Source organism: Carettochelys insculpta, chromosome 23 (assembly GCF_033958435.1).
Source record: "Carettochelys insculpta isolate YL-2023 chromosome 23, ASM3395843v1, whole genome shotgun sequence".
Taxonomy (NCBI): domain Eukaryota; kingdom Metazoa; phylum Chordata; order Testudines; family Carettochelyidae; genus Carettochelys; species Carettochelys insculpta.
The window spans coordinates 7,139,042-7,157,589 of NC_134159.1; the positions used below are offsets into that span (position 1 = coordinate 7,139,042).

At 39.4% G+C, this 18,548-nt stretch overlaps 1 protein-coding gene across 5 annotated transcripts in view; it reads left to right on the forward strand.

Moving 5' to 3' along the window:
* The first annotated feature begins 519 nt into the window (after positions 1-519).
* The window catches only part of UBE4B (ubiquitination factor E4B), an 85,656-nt gene continuing 67,627 nt past the window's right edge, over positions 520-18,548 (forward strand). For 2 of the 5 annotated variants that reach the window (XM_074975726.1, XM_074975727.1), the window contains exons 1-2: positions 520-844; positions 13,891-14,077. In XM_074975726.1, coding sequence (XP_074831827.1) covers positions 821-844; positions 13,891-14,077 — 211 coding nt within the window. In that variant the 5' untranslated portion in view covers positions 520-820. The remainder of the gene's footprint in view (positions 845-13,890; positions 14,078-18,548) is intronic. The other 3 variants (XM_074975728.1, XM_074975730.1, XM_074975731.1) reach the window with 3 other exon arrangements.

Here is an 18,548-nt window from a genome sequence, read left to right on the forward strand (position 1 = left end):
CACTGTCTGTCCCTTCCAATCACTCTCCTCTTCCCGCCCATCTCTCCTTTCTTCCATCCCCCGCCCGTCTCTCTACTGCCCCGCCCCTGTTGCTATGGCGCAGCGGCTGGGCCCTCCTTTCCGGGAGCCCGCCGTTGGCGCGCTCCCCACTCCCCGATCGGGCCCGCCGCCGCCGCCGCCTCCTCCTGCCGCTATTGGTCGCCGTGGAGCGGAGCTCGGCGTGCTCAGCTCGCTCGGAGCAACCGGGTGGGCTCACGTGATCTCTCTCCAAGATGGCCGCCGCGCCTCCTTGTTTTGATGAATAATCTCTGTGTGGGGCAGGGGCACGGAGCTGGGCAGCGGCCGGAGGGGGCAGCCGGGCGGGGCATTGAGCGGGCAGGGCTGACGCAGGTGGGCACTGGCGTCGTCGTCTCTGAAGTACGGCAGGCAGTGGGAGCTGCGGGCATCAGGGCAAGGAGGCACCTGGAGAAGGGGGAGGGGGCGGGAAGCAGGAGCTGAGGGCATCTGAGCTAGGGAACAGGAGAAGGGGGAACGGGGCTGGGGCATAGGAGCCGCCAGAAGCTCGGGCAGGGTGCAGTAGTCGCAGCTGGGGCGCAAGGAAGCTGCTGCCGCCACTGAGAGGACCTGGAGGTGCAGCTGGCAGCGGAGTTTGCTTCTCCCCAAGCAGGGAGAGGGTGCGTTCTCTATTGTGCTTAACCTCTGACTATGCAATTCTGAGACATCTCCGGGGCAAGAGGCAGCAGGACCGAACTCCCCGCAGCTCCCATCCCCTAGAGAAGCAAAGCGCCCCCAAACTACTTTCACCATTAAGAGGAAAGCGATGGAGGAGCTGAGCGCTGATGAGGTGAGACTGGGGGTTTGGGGGATGGGGGAAAGCTGGGTTTTGGGAGAGAGATGAGTGAGTTGGAGTAGGGAATCTCGGTGTAAGGGTGAATTTGAGGAGTATAGGGTACTCTGGGAGAGGAGGATAAGATAGTAAGGGTATTTTGAACTGTAGGGTTACACCTGGGGTACTTGCTCTGGAAGATTCATTTATGACTTGCTGATCCAGAGGGAAAACTTAGATTTAAGAAAAATACAATAATGTGACTTTTCCTCTGTAAAGTGTTTGTGTGTTGTTTTTATTTTCCCACTGGTGTCTCTTTGTAGTACTTCAGCATGGTTTTTCTGGCTTGTAATTATCTTGTTTGAGGGAGGAAGTTCAATTCCTTTTCTTGTGGTTTCTTGTTTACAGTATTTGTATGTTTGTATCTGCCAAATCTTGTTCAATTGGAGGATGACTTCTTTTTGGGGTTAATTTGTAATATTGGTTGTTTTTTTTAATCTTGTACTTGGAATTTGTGTCTTTATTTTTGAAAGAGATTTAAAAGTCTCATTCAAGATTCTTCCCTCTGTCAACACTTGAAACTCATGATGTGTATGTGTGGTACCATATTTAATAGTTTTTTTTATTTTTTTCCATAGCTGTACGAAGATCTCAATGTGTTAGAACAGGTCACCCTGTTTTCTGTGGCTGGTTTTGATTCCCTTCATTTGTTCTTCTCTCTTATTCTTTCAGCTAAAGTTGTAGGTTTATTTCTTATGGAGGACACGTGAGGCAAATCATTTTGTAAACTGCTTCTGGTTCTTCTTCAGTGGAACCTAATGTGCTCTCACAATGTGGTGTTTCATTTATATTTGGACAAAGATTATATTGCTTCTGAAGTTTTGCTGATCTGGATATAGGAGTTTTCTTGATTCTGGTAACCTCCAGCTGCCTGAGCATCCACATCACTTACATCTTCAAACCTGGCCTCTCCCGCTTCTCTTAATCACATTTTCATAGGAAACTATGAATGGTCTAGTGCATTGGCTTCAACTGGTTTACTAATAGGTTAACTGCAGACTCACTCTTTATGGTTAGGATGTACAGGTAGTGGGGAGAAATGGCTTTTACTCTGCACCATACTTGGTGACCAGCCTGTAAAGCAAGGCAGCAGTTGCTGCTGCTGCTGCTGCTGTTGTTGTTGTTCAGGTTTGTATTACAACATCAGTGGTGTTTTTGATCATGTTGTAAGTCATGATTTAGCAGTCTTAATGTGTTGCAATAGGATATAGGAAAAAGTGCTTCATAGGTGTGTGCCTGGGGAGGGTCGTCATGTGCTAAGGTTGTATAAAGACATTTCCCATTTGACACTGAGTGGGGGATACTAGGAATGTAGTTCATATTGTGGGGCAAGCCCTATAATTTAGTGGTTGTGTTTCATGAGTAATATTTTATATCTGTAATGCTTTTAATTGTGTTTCTCAACTGTGTCTCATTTATGAAGCATTTTGTTAGATTTTGGACTGTCCCATAGAAACCTGGTTATGTCACTGTAACAGTAAATTACTAGTTTCAGAACTGCAGCATCATGGAATTGAGATTGCAGAAAATGTAGTGAGTCCTCCACTAAGGATTCCACCTTTATTAAAGAAAATCTCCAACTCTTGTCTTAAGTAACTTCCTAAATTCTTCCCCAAGCTTTCCAGTCAAATTTTAGCTAAAGATCTCAGCTGGCTGGCCCTTTGCATGCTTGCTTGATAAGCTGTGTAGGTATATCTTTAACAAAATAATGCCATCAGTATTTGTTGTTAACATGTATACTCTCTTTTATCTGGGAAAGATCTTTTAAAGAACTAAGTCAGTTTTTTTTCTTCGACATTCCTCTTTTTTGCTGCTACACTTTGCAGCTAGTCCTGTAACTTAGATGGCCATTACTGGAAAATGTAGCTGTTTTTAAAATAACTATATATTCCCTTTCTCTAAATTGGATGGAAAGAAACTTTATATGTTGAGCCTTGCCAGCAACTGAAGGTAGTGACATGGATTCAGTAGTCTTCTAGTGTCAAGATATAATTTTAAGTACTGTAGAACTTTGCTGATTTATACTTATGTCTGGTAGATGCACAGGATATTATTGAATTTTACATGTTATCAGGTGAATTAAAAACACAATTTAAAGAGGTGCAAGACTGAAGATTACAATATATATGTTAAGCCCTGAATTCCCTTGAAGTTAAAGGGATATGCAGAATTTATTTCAAAAGAAGGATCAAGGCATTGTTAATTATTTTGCATATAGAGATAGAGGTTCTGTAAAAGTATTGACATCTTAATAAAGTTGAGACAGTTTAGTGACCTGTCATTACTTATTGTCTATGTCTACACTATAAACATCTGTCTACAGAACTTACTGTAGGAAGAGATGCTTTGACAAAACATGTGTTGACGGATGGCAACTACACACAAAAGCAGGTTGATCTTTTGATCTGCTCTGTTGATGAAAGGACCTCCCTGGAGTGTCTACACAGTAGGTTTTTTTTTTTTTTTTTTTTTTTGTACAGTTTCTGCCAACAAAATAGATTTTATGTGTAGATGCTCCATGAGTTTTGTCTACAAAACTCTCTAGTGTAGACACAGCCATTATGTTCTTTTTAAAAATGGGCTAAATCAGTGTTTCTTAAACTATGTTCTGCGCAACACTGCTGTTCTGCGAACAGCACACTGGTGTGCCACGAGCGTTTGGAAGAATACACTGATGGTATATATATTTTTTGTTATTAAAACCAGATACAATGTTACTGCTTCAGTGCTATGATACTTGATTAAATTACTTGATTTTGTTTTTGCTGTATATGTTACTGTTTGTTTTTTGTTCTGACAACAATTCTTCTTTTGAAGAACATTATCATAGCTGTTCCGCACAAAAATATTATTATTTTGGTGTTCTGGGGTCTCAAAAAGTTTAAGAAACACTGGGCTAAGTAACCTCCATTGAATCCTTCAATGAACAGTGTATTCAAAAGGTGAAATAATTACATTTGCTTAGTATGCTGGAGCTGATGCATCATAGGGAAATAAAATGCTACATTGAGGCCTGGAGTTAATAGCATTTCTTCTATTGGCATTGTGCAGTTTTGAAACTGCTCTTCAGTAGAAAGATGAAGGTTGTTGGCTTAGAATCTCAGCTGATCTAGTACCAATTCTTCAAAATAGATATGAATAAAAATCAGTTGAATTTTTTGGTCAAAGTTATGTGAGGGTGAAAGGCAAGTTGCTGTGGTTGTGTCTTTATTGGTCTGCTGCATAAATAATGTCCTCAGTTTGCTATTTTTAGTGATAGAGCTATTTATCTTTTGTGTTGTTGAGTATCCAGCTGACAGCTTTGTGGAAGTTCAGTAAGATTAAAAATACGTTTCTGAGAGCTAATTTCCAAATAAGAATCTATATACGTCTGGTGCTAAGTGAACTAATAAGAGCCAGTGCACCTGTTCCATGGGGCTTCTTAGATTCTTTACGTTGAGCTTTTATCCAATATCAACAATTTATGTAATAGAGGGAAAGTAGTTTTTGGTGGTTCAAGGCGTTATATAAAGAGTGTTACAAAATAACTTCCTCATTATATACAAGATGCTGTTGAAACCAAGACCTATGTAGCATAGGGTTGCTGTATGATAAAACAGTGGCCCTTTCTTAGCAAAATGTTTCAAAAATACTGCCTTATTTCTTCATTCTTTGATAAATACTAGTTATGTCTAAAAGGTGAACATAAAGTGGTGATCATTTAGAGAAGAATTGTGGGAGTTTAAGCACAGTCTTAGTACATTTGTGACACTGGAGTCTGGGGCCTTGTGTTGAGTGCAGCAAAAAATCAGTCCCGAGACTGAAATGGTGAGGGGGCTGGGATTCAAAGGCTGCGAATGCATCAACCCACCATGTCTGCTTTCTCTCCCTGCAGCACTGTGCAAGGGGAGCCTGCAGGGCATGGTGGGGGAACCAAAGGCACCTGGGAGCTGTAGTTCCTTGGCCAGCTCCCTGTCTGGAGAACAGGCTCTAGCATAGTGAAAGGACTACATTTCCCAGCATGCCCTTGTCCACTAGCAACAGGAAAGGGAGGGTTATGAGGGGTAAGCTGAAAGACCCCTGAACAGCACTTGGGCTGTGTCTACACTAGAAGTTACCTGTCAACAGGGTAATCTCGACAGAACCTCTGTCAGCAGATTGCATCTGCACACAACTTGCTCTGTTGACAGAGAACTGCTGGACTGCACTGCCCTGTGGTGCCAGAAAGCAGAATGACAGCTCTGCAAACAGGGCTGCCCTGCAACCCGAAGCCCTCTCTGTTGACAGAAGTATCAACACTGCTTTTGTCGATATTGCTCCGTCCAGAGATTATGCCTCAAATTTTTGAGGGATGATACTGTTGACGAGAATGCAGAGTTCCGCCGAGAATGTGGCGACAGAATGCTTTAAGTGTGTAGATGCTCCCTGAGTTATGTTGACAGAAGGCCCTTTCTGTTGACAAAACTCTGTAGTGTAGACCCAGCCTAGCTGTGCATGGAGAGTGGAGAATGTAGGTGCACAGGGACTAGGTAGAGGTCAGCTAAATGGTGAGAGGAAGCTTTTTGAAAAGAAATTGTTCATGGTTGCAAAATGAAGGGGTGATGTAAACACCATCCTCGAAGATTTGAGAGAAACTTTGGTTTGGTTTTAATTATAGTGCCTGTCTGAGCTTAGGAATAGTAAACTACGCTGTGCTCTAGTGTTGTCACTCTCTTTGGGAGATTGCTATTGGAAAAGTCTCTTCATGGCAGGTCACAGCAGGTTAGAAGCTGAAATGGTGACTCCTTAGGAAGGCGGGTGATTGTTGGCCAGAAGAATGTCAAACACATGAAAATCTGAGTTGCAAATGAGGCAAAGATAAGTGTTGTGTGTGCCCTCTTTGTTGCACACAATGATTGTTATTGTTCTTAGTAGAACTCCTGAGTTAACTCTTGGCTTAATCTGTCACTTTCTGTGGCTGGGGAGGATATGAAGTGACACAAGAGCGCAATCAGATGTTGATTTTCCACTTGAAACTATGTGATGAGGGGAGATAATGGATAACTGAGGATTTTCTGTGTAATTAATACATGTTGTGCTTGAGGCATGACCTTGTTTTGAATAATCAAGGTTTGACTATATTTGAGGATAAATTGGTAAACATACAGATCCGGTGTTATTTCAGCATCTGTATTTTTTCCTCTCTTCTCTACCATTATTTTTTCCCACTTGATCTCAGGTTTACTGCTGTGAAGGTAAAAGCTAGCAAGGCAGAAAATGTGCTTAAATGTGGAAAAGTCTGACATCAAAGTTGTCTTATTTTCCAGTGACACTTAAATGACTTTTCTCTTATATGTTCACTACCTTCCCTTTTTCATTGTTTTCCTTAATTCCTTTCCTCCGATTCACACCAAAAACAGAAACACTGTGTTTCTCCCTCCCATTTCCCACCACCTCTGGGGTTTTTTTCTCCCCATTCTGCGTACCATTTATTTAAAAAAAAACATGCTGTAAATATATTAATTGAGTGATAGATTAAACCCTAATGCAACTTCCATTATACGTTCAGAAGTCTTGTCTTAATTATCCTCCTTGGCACAACTTCTGTTTGTGAGCAACACGTGCTTAATTTGGACAGATTTTTATCTGACTCCAGCAGTTCTGATACAGGTGGACTTGGCAAATGAACAAACAGAAGTGAGGACATGTAGTTGACATTTCAGCAGCTATGCATCAGTGTGTTGAGAGGATGACTTTTTTCATTTTTCAGATAACATTAGCTGAATTGGGTAACAAAGCATCATCACTCTACTTACCTGAGACTTTTTAACTGTGTTTTTTTTCTTCATGTATTCTCATCATCATCATCATCATCAACAACCATGGGCTCAGTGCCGTTTGGTGTCTGATGCCTCTCTCTCTATTTCTTTCCATCTTTCCCTGTCCAGTGTGGAGTGGTTTAGTTTCTGTAGACTAACTCCGCCCCAGTCATGACTCTCTCCCATCCTTCGTTATCTGTTTCAACCTTTGCATTCCAATCTCCTCAGATGATCAACACATCTCTCTTTAGTATCTCCTCGAGTCTTTATCAAGTCTTTATGGAATAGCTCAGTCTCCTCTTCTGTACCGTCAGACGTGGGTGCATACACTTGACTGAACAAGATGTTGAATGGTTTTGCTTCAAATCTCGCTACCCTCATTTTTGCACTCACCGGTTTGTGTCCTAATAATGCTCCTCTAGAACTTTTGCTAAGAAGGAATCTGACTCCTGCCTCATGTTTCATTTCATTCCCTGACCAAATGACTTTGCAACTACACATCTCTCCTGATGGCATCCAACGCATCTCCGCCAGTCTAAGTATATCTCATCAGTATCCCTCTGTCTCCTTCTGAAGCAGCTCTAATTTTGCAGTCACCCTCGGAGTTCGGATGTTCCACATTCCAACTGATAGCATACGTGTTAGTTGTAATTTTCTTTCAGTGGCCAACTTACTGACCCAGCCCCAGTCGCTCGATTGGTGTCACGGACCTTGTTTATGTGGGTGACGTCGGAGCTGGCATCTTTTATCATTTTGTTGTACTGGTGTCGGATTTCATTAGTATTGTTGTTTCAAGGTCAGCTCATCATCCCTCATCTGATGAACCTTCTCCTTTATCCTGGCATGGAACTCCTCAAGGCTTCATGGCAGAGTTTCGTATATTCTGTTGGAATTTAATTCAAATGGAACAGTTAGTCTTTCAACCAATCAGATCTTACTAATAAAGATTTTGTTTTTCCACCTGTATTAATCAGAATGAGAATTTCTGATGACAGACTCTATGTATTCCCATTTTCTTGTTTCCTTTGTCTTGCCCTAACTCTTGCTATTAGAATGGCCACACCACTAAGGATGTATAGCACTAGAACAGATCTAGTTGGGTTGCGCTGCATGAAGAATTTGTTAATGCATGGTGGTATGACAGGGTGAAGTTGTCCATCTTAACGAACATGTTTTGCCTGTTCACTTTTTTACAAAGGGTTGCTGAGGCTTTAATCTAAGTCAAAACTGGCATTTTGAAGGTCTTGACCTTTGTCAAAGCAGGGCACCTGTATGCTGAGGTAGAGCTGAAAATCCACAAAAACAAGGGGAAAATGTTTTACAGACATACCTAAATGTTTCTGAGCTTTGAAGAGATGGTATGTGGAACTGGAAGGCTTGTCTAGTTCACTAACACAAGTTGGGGCAATAAGAGATAATACCATGCCTACCTGGTGTCTTGACATACTGTTGTCATTGATTCGTTGATATTTGTCTTTGCTGCAAAAGATGAGAAATAGGCAAAAGGAGAGATGTAAATTCTAATTGTTACAAAAATGTACCATGACATAAGCATCTCAGAGTGGGGCCTCTTGGAAGCCACTCACCCTACAGTTGAAATCTACTAATGGCAACAGTTTAAACATAGTCGTTTGCAAGTCTGGCTTTCCTGACCTGTAGGCATATGAGTTTTTCTCTCTCAGTGAAATATGCTAGCCAAATGGTAAATACCCTCAGGTAGAACTTCTCTGTGTTGGCCTTACAATACCATTTGTTTGTGCTCTGTGTCTTCTCCAAAATGAGCTATGTTTAAGGATCAGTGCAAAGATCACAGTGATATCAGGATGTCTTAAAATGATGATGGCATTACCTGGGCCAATCAGTGTGGGCAAGACCAAGTCACATTTAAAAAGGAAGGGAAAAAAACGGTTCTCTGTGCTGGATTCCTAGAGTGTAGATGTTATAGATTGGGCCTTAAACTTCTCTGTAGCTAAGCCATTCTAGTAATCATTGGTCAAGCAAACTTTACTTGCAATAGTTATGTTTAAGTAGAATTGTTATTAGTATAGTGTCAGCAGTGTTTGAATGAGGTTGTTAGTGCTGTGCTTCAGAGTGGATTTGCAGGTAAGAAAAGGTAAAGAAGATGGAAATCCTAAGTGCTTTCATACAATAGGAAGATTGAGAGTAAACTTTCAATAGAGCAAGTATGAAAAATACTATGCAAATTTGAGAAATGCTGGTCTCCCTCCACGAGATCTGAGTAGAATAGGATAAAAGTACACAAAAGATCAGATTGCATGGTGGGGGACACCAGCTTTCACAGTTCCTAGTGGATTTTTCGTGGCTGTGAATTTGGTCGGGCTCTCAGCATCATGCACAAGCATTCTAGTTAAATAAACCTGTCGTGCTTCCACCATTGAACTGTTGTGTCTTGAACAACTTTTGGATAAATGAGCCGACAGAGTAATTGTCTTTTCATACTGTTCCATTCAGTGATGGAGCACTGGGATCTTGTACCCAATAATTAATCTTCTGAATGGCTAAATCAATTTTTAAAATATGCTCCAGTGGTGATCGTGGCACGTATAGGCTGGTAAGCCTAGCTTCAATATCAGCCAGAGTGGTTGAAACTGTAGCAATGAATAAAATTATCAGACGCACAGGTGACCACAATATTCTGAAGAGTCTCAGTACATTTGTAATGGAGAATCATAGGCCAACAAGCATGTGCACAAGGGTGATCTAGGGAATGTAGTGAACCTGGACTTTCAGGAACCCTTTGACAAGATCCAACACCAAAAGTACTTAAGCCAAGTGAACATCCATGGGATGAGTGAGGGAAGGTCTTCTCATGGACCGTAACTGATTAAAAGAGGGAAACAAAAAATAGGAATAGTTTCCACAATGGAGAAAAGCAAATGGGAGGGTTCCCCAAGGATCTGTAAAAACAACAAGAACCCTATGGCACCTTAAAGATTAAAGCTTACGCTCCAATAAATTTGTTAGTCTATAAGGTGCCACAGGACTTCTTGTATCCACTGTTTTTGTGGATACAGACTAATATGGCTACCCCTCTGATACAAGGATCTGTACTGAAACCAATGTTCAACATAATCATAAATAATGTGGAAAAGGAAGTAAACCGTGAAATGAAAAAGTTTGCAGGTAATACAAAATTACTGAAGATAATTAAGTCCAAAGATGATTGTGGGAATGTCTATAAAGTAAAGAAAAAAATGTGAGTGGCCCATTCCAGCTGACACAGATTCACAGGGTTTGGGCTACAGGAAAGTTTCACTGTTCAGTAGATTTCTGGCCTCAGGCTGGAGCCCATGGTCTGGGATGCTTCCTCTTCACAGGGTCCTACTGCCCAAATTGTTTTTTCTTTATCCATACCTTCTGAAGAGTTGCAAAAAGATTTCACAAAGCAGCATGACTGAGCAACAAAATGATAGATTAAATTCAGCGTTGTGTAATGCAAATTGAAAAACTTTATCAAAACAATACACACAAAATGAGGTCTAAATTACTTGTTACCACACAAGAAAGAGATTGTGGGACCATCATGGATAGTTCCATGAAAACATCTGCTCAATATGCAGCAGCAGTCAAAAAAGCTAACACTGTTATGAAACACGAGGAAAGGAAAAACAACGAAAAGTCCTGTGGCACCTTACAGGCCAATAGATTTATTGGAGCATAAGCTTTCATGGGCAAAGACACGCTTTCTCAGATGCACATAGTGCAAATTCCAGAGGCAGGTATCATGAGGAAAGGAATAGATAATATAGTAATAGTATAGATAATATCATAGTTCCATGGTACAGCCACGCTTGGAATACTGCATGAAGTTTTAGTTTCCCCATCTTAAAAAAGATAAATTGGAAGTGGAAAATCTATGAAGAGCACAACAAAAATAATTGAGCATGGAATAAATTAAGTATGAAGAGAGATTAGGATGACTAGAAGTGTTCAGCATAAAAAAGCAATGACTAAGTGATGTGATAAGGTCCATGAAATAAAGACTCGCATGGAGAAAGAGAGTAAGTAAATGTTAATTCTTTCACATAACACAAGAACAGGTATTACCCAGTGATATTACAGGTTGAACCGCTCTAATCCAGAAATATTCATGGTCTGGCATGAGGTTAGTTAGCCGAATGTCCACTTAGGAGTGTGGGCAAGTTTTTTGGGGTCCAGTAAAGTTTTATAGCCACCAGTCCTGGCTCTCAGTGTTCAGTGCTGTTATTTAGCTCTAATTTACTTCTAAATGTCTTCTAAGAGCCCAGTAAACAGTGGAGATATTGGTGATGCTGCCAGGTCTTTTGTGGTTTGGCAAATTCTTTGGTTTGGTACCCGTCAGGTCCCAAGTGTGCCAGACTACAGAGGTTCAACCTGTAACAAGAAGCAGATTTAAAACAAATACAAGAAAATACTTTTTCACGTAAAGTGTGACTTGTGGAACCTGTTGGCAAGGGATATTGTGAAGACCAAAAGTGTAATTGAGTTCAAAAGAGAATTCAATAAGCTCATGGAGGAGAGAGGCATCAATGACTGTTAGCAAAGATGTTGAGGAAAGCAACCCCATTAAACTTCTGACTGTCTTAGACTGGGACAGGGTGATGGAATGGATCACTTGATGACTTCCCTATTGTATTGATTCCTTATCTGACGTTATCCTGACCTCCGAAAGTAGTTATTGAGCTACGTGAACCATTGGTCTGACCTGATATGGCGATTCTTATCCAAGTTTATTTGATACACTGATTTAAATATGCCAAATTTAAATTTTCAAAGGTTTTGTAACTAAATCAACCAAAGACCAAACTGAATTTTCATTATATGATCTGGAAACTTTCCAGCCAATTGAAAATTGATGTAAATTTAGCTGTGCTTTGTTATGTTGTAATTTTGGATCTTGCATCCAGAATTAGTGCCTTAGTGTACTTAGTGTCTTCCATGTTTTCTTCATTACTGTATTGCTGCACAGAAAAATATTAAGAAGCAAGTAAATATTCCTATCTCCTTGTGACATCAGTGGTGATGACTCTAGCTCTAAACTAGTTCACATGCACACTCACATCCTTTCTTTAAAGCAGATATGGAGATTTGGACCTCTGTCATGCACTCAAGTGGAACATTACACACATGAGTAGCCACATTATCATTTATGGAACAACATTTATGTAGAGTTTAGCATTTGCATGAGGTTTTTTTGGGACTCTGACTTTTTTTTCTTGGAGAGGAATTAACTTTACAATAACATCCAATCATTGACAGTGTGAAAGAAAACCCTGTGGGTACTTTTCTCTCATGTGTAATTGTTCTTTATTTTCTGTAGTATAAATAGCATGATACTGGTTAAGAGTAGAGGCTGGTCAGTTGCACCTGATTTATAGGGTGTGTATATTTAGAGATCACTTGAATCACTACTGAAATATTAAGACTCTGCTGCCACTTTAAATACTAATTTATTAGGCTGCTAGGGTATAAGCTTTTCTGAGATACAACCCACTTTCTCAGTTGTTGAATTAAAAAAAAAAAAAAAAAACTAGACAGGAATGTCACACTCCCATACCGATATCCCGGTTTTTTTCTTTCAAATATTGCTACCTCTTTTCTTGAATAAATGTAATTGCCTAATGGTTGAGGCAATATTACTCCACGGAAAATCTGTACACAAATGAGTATATAAGATATACAATCACCAGCTTTCATCAGTCTGTGAAACGTATTTGGGGGAAAATGTGAATTTAAATATTTTTTTCTTTTGAGAGCCCATTTAAAAACCATTTTTGGCTGTATGAATGGATCCTGCTTTGTCTTGCTGCAAAATAACATCAAATTCTCTTTGTAAAGATTGTGATTAAGATAGTCTATTCAAAGCCCTTTTTGTATTCATATGGTGACATCAGAGTCAGGGAAGAGATTCTGTTCCAGAAGCTATTTTTTCCCCAGAGTTTTTAAAGTCTGGTTTAATTCAATCTGTTCATCTTCTTTCTCTATTCAGGAAGGGTTGATAGGCCATTAAATGACTATAGTAACATAGTATAAGTCATTTGACACCTCTTTTATTGCACTCTTTCACATGGTTGGCAACTTTTGGATCTTATGAGCAAGAGTGAGAAATGATGCAGTTGATTGAACGCTGCTTTAATGCTAGAGAAGTGTTTCATGGTGATATTTAACTTTGAGAGTTTTTTTAGTTTACTAGTCTTAAAAATGTTGTACATATTATTTTCCCTTTAATCCCATTATCAAGCTTGTGGTGGTGCTAAACTTTGAGCAATTGTAAAGTATACTAGGAACTGATGTCATGTCGTAAGCGAAAGCACGTCTTGAATTGTGTTCATAACAACACACCAAAAGGTAAAATTTTTAAAACGCCAGTTCATCTGTCAATTGACGTTGATCTGCTGCTCCAAGAGGCTCCTGGGATGCTAGCCTCTTCACTTGTTTCTGTATTTTTGTTTTGAATGAAAAATTTCACTTATGTTTCAATTTCAGATATGGTAGGGCAATGATCTTTTGAGTAAAGATAATTGTTTTCAGTAGATTTTTTTTTTTTAAATATAAAAATTTGTGTTAGTCCTGGATGTAAAGAAATTTGGACAATATTTACATTAAGGTCTCTTTAGCAGAAGAACATAGTTTATCCCGTCATATGCTAAAACCAGAGGAAGGAAATTGTTATGCTTGTCCACGTAACTATACAGTAAACAAATTAGCAGTCATGTAGCACTTTAAAGACTAACAAAATAATTTATTAGGTGATGAGTTTTTGCAGGGCAGACTCACTTCCTCAGATCTGGAATTACACTTCCAGAAGTGGGTCTGCCCCACAAAAGTTCATCACGTAATACAGTAAATTATTTTGTTAGTCTTGAAAGTGCTACATGACTGCTGGTTTGTGGTGTTAGAATACAGACTAACATGACTACCTCTTAGTTATTATACAATAGACAGTACATCCTGTCTTAAATGATCACTTGGGGGATTTATACAAGTTGGGCTGGTAAAGATGATCTTCAAAGACATTAAAAATGTTCTGGACATTCTAGGTAGACTTTTAAAATAGCCACTTAAGACAGTAGTTTGCTTATTGGAGGTGATCTTTAGGGCAGGTTTCTTTTTATATCTGGGGCACAGGTAATTTTTTGTTGTTGGTGATGCCATCAGTTTGGAAGGGCCATTTGTGCAATGTTCATAAAATTCAATGCGTGTGTGCTTTTTATGTCTTTTGTGCAGATCCGTCGAAGGCGCCTTGCTCGGCTTGCAGGTGGACCATCTTCCCAGCCCACTACCCCACTTACCTCCCCACAAAGAGAGAACCCCCCTGGACCTCCAGTAGCAGTGCCAACACCAGGTCCCTCCCACAATTTTGGCCTCAATGTCCATAGCATGACCCCAGCTACCTCTCCAATTGGCACATCAGGTAGGCTACAACTGATCGTTGAAGAATAATTTTGTAGTGGTGGTTGTAAGTATTCTATTTAACTTTTTAAACCTAGGACATGAGTGCTACAGTTTTACTTCTGGTGCAATTTGAAAGGTGTTTAGGAAACTGGACACTTTCTTATGTTGAATATGTTTAAGTTTTCTGGTGAGCTATATAAAGTTGTTTAGGTGAATGTATTAACATTAGGGCTGTCAAGTGACTAATTATGTTTAATTGCATGATAAAAGAAATCTAATGGCATGATTAATTACATTCATGACAATTAAATACTATTCAATTAAATATTTTTGCTGCGTTTTCAATTGTGTAAATTACAATACAGAATACAGTGTACAGTGCTCACTTTGTATTTATTTGTGATTTACCTTAAAAAAACAAAAACAAAAAAAAAACACAAAAGAAATGTTACTTTTCAGTTCATCCAGTACAAGTAGTGTGGTACAGTCTCTTCACTGTGAAAACTGAATATGCAAATGTGGGTTTATGTATCAAAAATAAAGCAATGTTAAACTTTAGCGCCTTTAAGTCCATTCAGTCCTATTTCTTGTTGAGACAATCACTCAGTTAAACAAGTTTGTTAATATTTGCAGGAGATAATGCTGCCTGCTTCTTGTTCACGATGACACATGAAAGTGAAAACTGTCATTCATATAACACTGTGTTAGCTATGTTGCAATATGTTTATACGGCAGATGTGCTGTAGTTTCATACGTTTCTTCATGCTCCAGTCACCATTCCATAAGACATGCATCCATGCTGATGGTGGGCTCTGCTTGATAACAGTCTAAAGCAGGGTGGACAAACACATGGTTATTTTCATAATTAGAGCCAGATGTCATCAGCAGACAGTGGATTTTCTTTTTAGCTGATTTGGGTTGTGGAGTTTCCACATCTGAGTGTTGCTCTTTTAAGATATCTGAAAAAGCATGCTGCACACCTCATTCCTTTTAGATTTTGGATTTTTAAAACTTGGGTTGGACACGGTGGCTATCTTTAGAAATCTCACGTTGGTACTTTATTTGTAATTTCTCAAATCTGCAGTGAAAATGTTCTTAAAATGAACAACACTGACTGAGTCATCATCCGAGACTACTAAAACATCAAATATGCAGTAGAATCTGGGTAAAACAAAGCAGGAGCCATATGGTTGTCCGCACAAGGAGTTTGGTCACAAATTTAATTAATTCATTGTTTTGTTAATGAGTGCCATTAGCAGGGAAGACTGTCCTCTGGAGTGGTGGCTGAAGCATGAAGGGACGTATGAGTGTTTAGCATATCTAGCATGTAAAAACCTTGCAATGCTAGCAACAGAAGTCCCATGCAAATGCCTGTGTTCATTTTCTGATAATGTAAATAAGAAGTGGGCAGCATTATCTCCTATAAATGTAAACAGAGTTGTTTGTCTTAGTGGTTGGCTGAACAAAAAGTAGGACTGAATAGATTTGTAGGCTCTGAAGTTTTGTTTCTGAATGCACTTATGCAATTAAAAAAACCACTACATCTGAAAATTATACCTCTGCAATAAAGACTACACTACAATGTATGTATGAGGTGAATTGAAAAATACCATTTCTTTTGTTTATCATTTTGCAGTGCAAATATGTGATATTAAAAATAATGGAAAGTGAGACGTGTACACTTTGTATTCTTTGTAATTGAAATCAATATATTTGAAAATTTAGAAAACATCTGAAAATGTAATAAATTTAAATTGGCAGACTGTTATATACCAGTTAAACACTGCGATTAGAATTAGTTTTTAATTGATTCATTTTTTGAGTTAATTGTGAGAGTTAACTGGATTAATCAACGGTGCTAATGAACGTATTTTAAATTACTTTAATATTTTTTGGCAGCCAGTGAGAGAGAGAGCTCTTCCTTTTATTTAAAACAAAGCAAAAACTTTTTTGGGGGGAGGGGATTACAGATAATTCTAAAACATAGTTTACTCAGCGTTAAAACGTGGTATAGCATGAAGTATATAATGTAGACAGATGATAGTTGACATTGCTTAGATCTTCTTCTTTGTCTGAACAAAACCAAGGATTTTTCCTATCTGCCTTTTATAGTTGAGATTTTAAGTAACATTTTCGTTGATCTGTTTCTAGTTGCACTTCAACACTGAGTCCCAAAGTCCAGTTTTGTTTAAGATCTTGCACGATTATTAGGTTCATTTGGATGCTTCATATAGTGTTTTGGTGGTGTTCAAAGGAGCAATGTATGTGAAGTCCATAAACAAAGGGGAAAAAGAGTCTTCTAACAGTTCTGGAGAGTAAAAGTCAAGTGCCCTTTAGTTTACTATTCCTGTGACTCTAGGGCCGTGTCTACACTAGCCCAAAACTTCAAAATGGCCATGCAGTGTTTACTAATGAAGCACTGAAATACATATTCAGCGCCTCATTAGAATGCGGGCAGCTGCGTCACTTCGAAATTGATGTGGTTCGCCGCCGAGCAGCTCATCCAGACGGGGTTCCTTTTCGAAAGGACCCCAGCTACCTCGAAGTACCCTTATTCCTAAATTTTAGTTCATATATTTAAGAAATCAGTCATTTAACTATTTTTTTATTTTTATATTTCAGTATTTAAAAAGTGGGGACTCTTTTTTTATCTACTGCTAAAATGTCATGGAGACTTAAAACACTTGAGGCCTAGTGAAATATATTTTCCCATGTCTGTGCAGAAGGGTGCAGATCAAGCCAGTTCATGACTTAAAAATGGGCATTGTGAGCTTTTGTCTAATGTGCTTGCTTTTTGATTATGTCCTTTGAAACTTGAATGTCTTGAATACTGTGTACAGATGTTGTTGCCCCTTCTGAAAATAGAATTGGAAAAAGGTTCAGAAAAGGGCAAGAAAAAGATGAGGGGTACAGAATGGTTTCTGTATGAGGAGAGATTAATAAAACTGAGACTTTTCAGCTTGGAAAAAGAGATGAACTGTGATTAGGGCTATAAATTCATGACAAGTGTAGAGAAAGTGGGTAAGGAAATGCTATTTAGTTCTCCTCATAACACAGTAAACTAGGGGGTCACCAAAACAAATTAATAGGAAGCAGATTTAAAGCAAACAAAAGGAAGTATTTCTTCACACTATACACAATCAACCTGTTGAACTCCTTTCCAGAGCATATTATGAAGGCCAAGATCATAACAGGGTTAAAAAAGCATTAGATACATTCGGGGAGGATAGGTCCATAAATGACTTTTGGTTGGGATGGGCAGGAATGATGTCCCTAGATTCTTTGTCAGAAGCTGGGAATGAGCAACAGGGAATGGATCACTTGATGTCCTGTTCTGTTCTGTTCATCCCCTCTGGAGCACCTGGAACTGGCCATTGCTGGAAGACAGGATACTGGGCTCGCTGGATCTTTGGTCTGACACAGAATTGCCATTCTTATGCATTCGGTAAAGTCAGCTTAGAAGTGTGGGGACCTCCTCTTATTATTGCATGTTCACTCCTGGCCACCCTCTCCACCCCATCCCCACTGCTGCTTTCTGTATAAATGATTAGCCATTGTGTTAAGTTTTTGACAGTTGGATAGATATCTCTTGTCTAGCTTTGTAATGGTGCCTTGATACAGACTTCTAAACATGTTTTCAGAACGCATACATAACGCCTTACGTCATGTTTGTACTGAGGTTTCTCAATTATACTGATGACCAGTATTATCTTGGCTTACATTTAAGAGCTCACATGACATTCTTTGCTGAACAAGAATATGCATACCAGAATCAGGATATTCTTGTAACCCTCTTACCAGTTGGCATTGAAAGGTTCATGCATCACAATTTGTTTACTTGGAGAGGTCAGTCTGACAAATTTAGTTGTCTGTTCTAGACACCCAGGCCCTGGGAGTGCATGAGTTTTTGCTTTGTCATGCTCAGAATCATAAGATTACTAGTCAAAGTATTGTATCTGCTTCCAATTATACAGGTTATTGACTTGACACTCTGAGTGGAGCATAGGTCATCTACAAGTGTACTCCACTTCACTCTCTCTTGGAACAAAACTTCTAGCTTACTCGAGGAGTACCCCAGTTGTTGTCCTTCAGTCTCAGTAAATCTTCTTCACATTGTCCGAGGTCTTCCTCTTTTGTATTTTCCTTGCAGGTTCCATTTGCGAGCTGGATAATGGTTTTCTGATCGTGTGGTCTAGGCATCCCCACTTCCTTCTTTTGATTTGAATGTTAAGTGGTTCTTGTCCTGCTCTGTTCCAAAGCTCCTAATTTGTGATGGAGTCTTGCCATTTGATGTGAAGGATGTACTTCAGGCATCTGTTTATGAAAGTCTGTAGCTTGTGATCTGAAGATGTTTTAGTACCCCAGGGGTCTCATCCATATCAGAGTATACTCTTCACATTTGTGTTGAAGATGTGTGTTTTGAAGATACTTGTAATCTCTGAATGGAATGAAGAGTCTTGAATGCAGTGGTTGCTTTCCCTTTCCTGGCA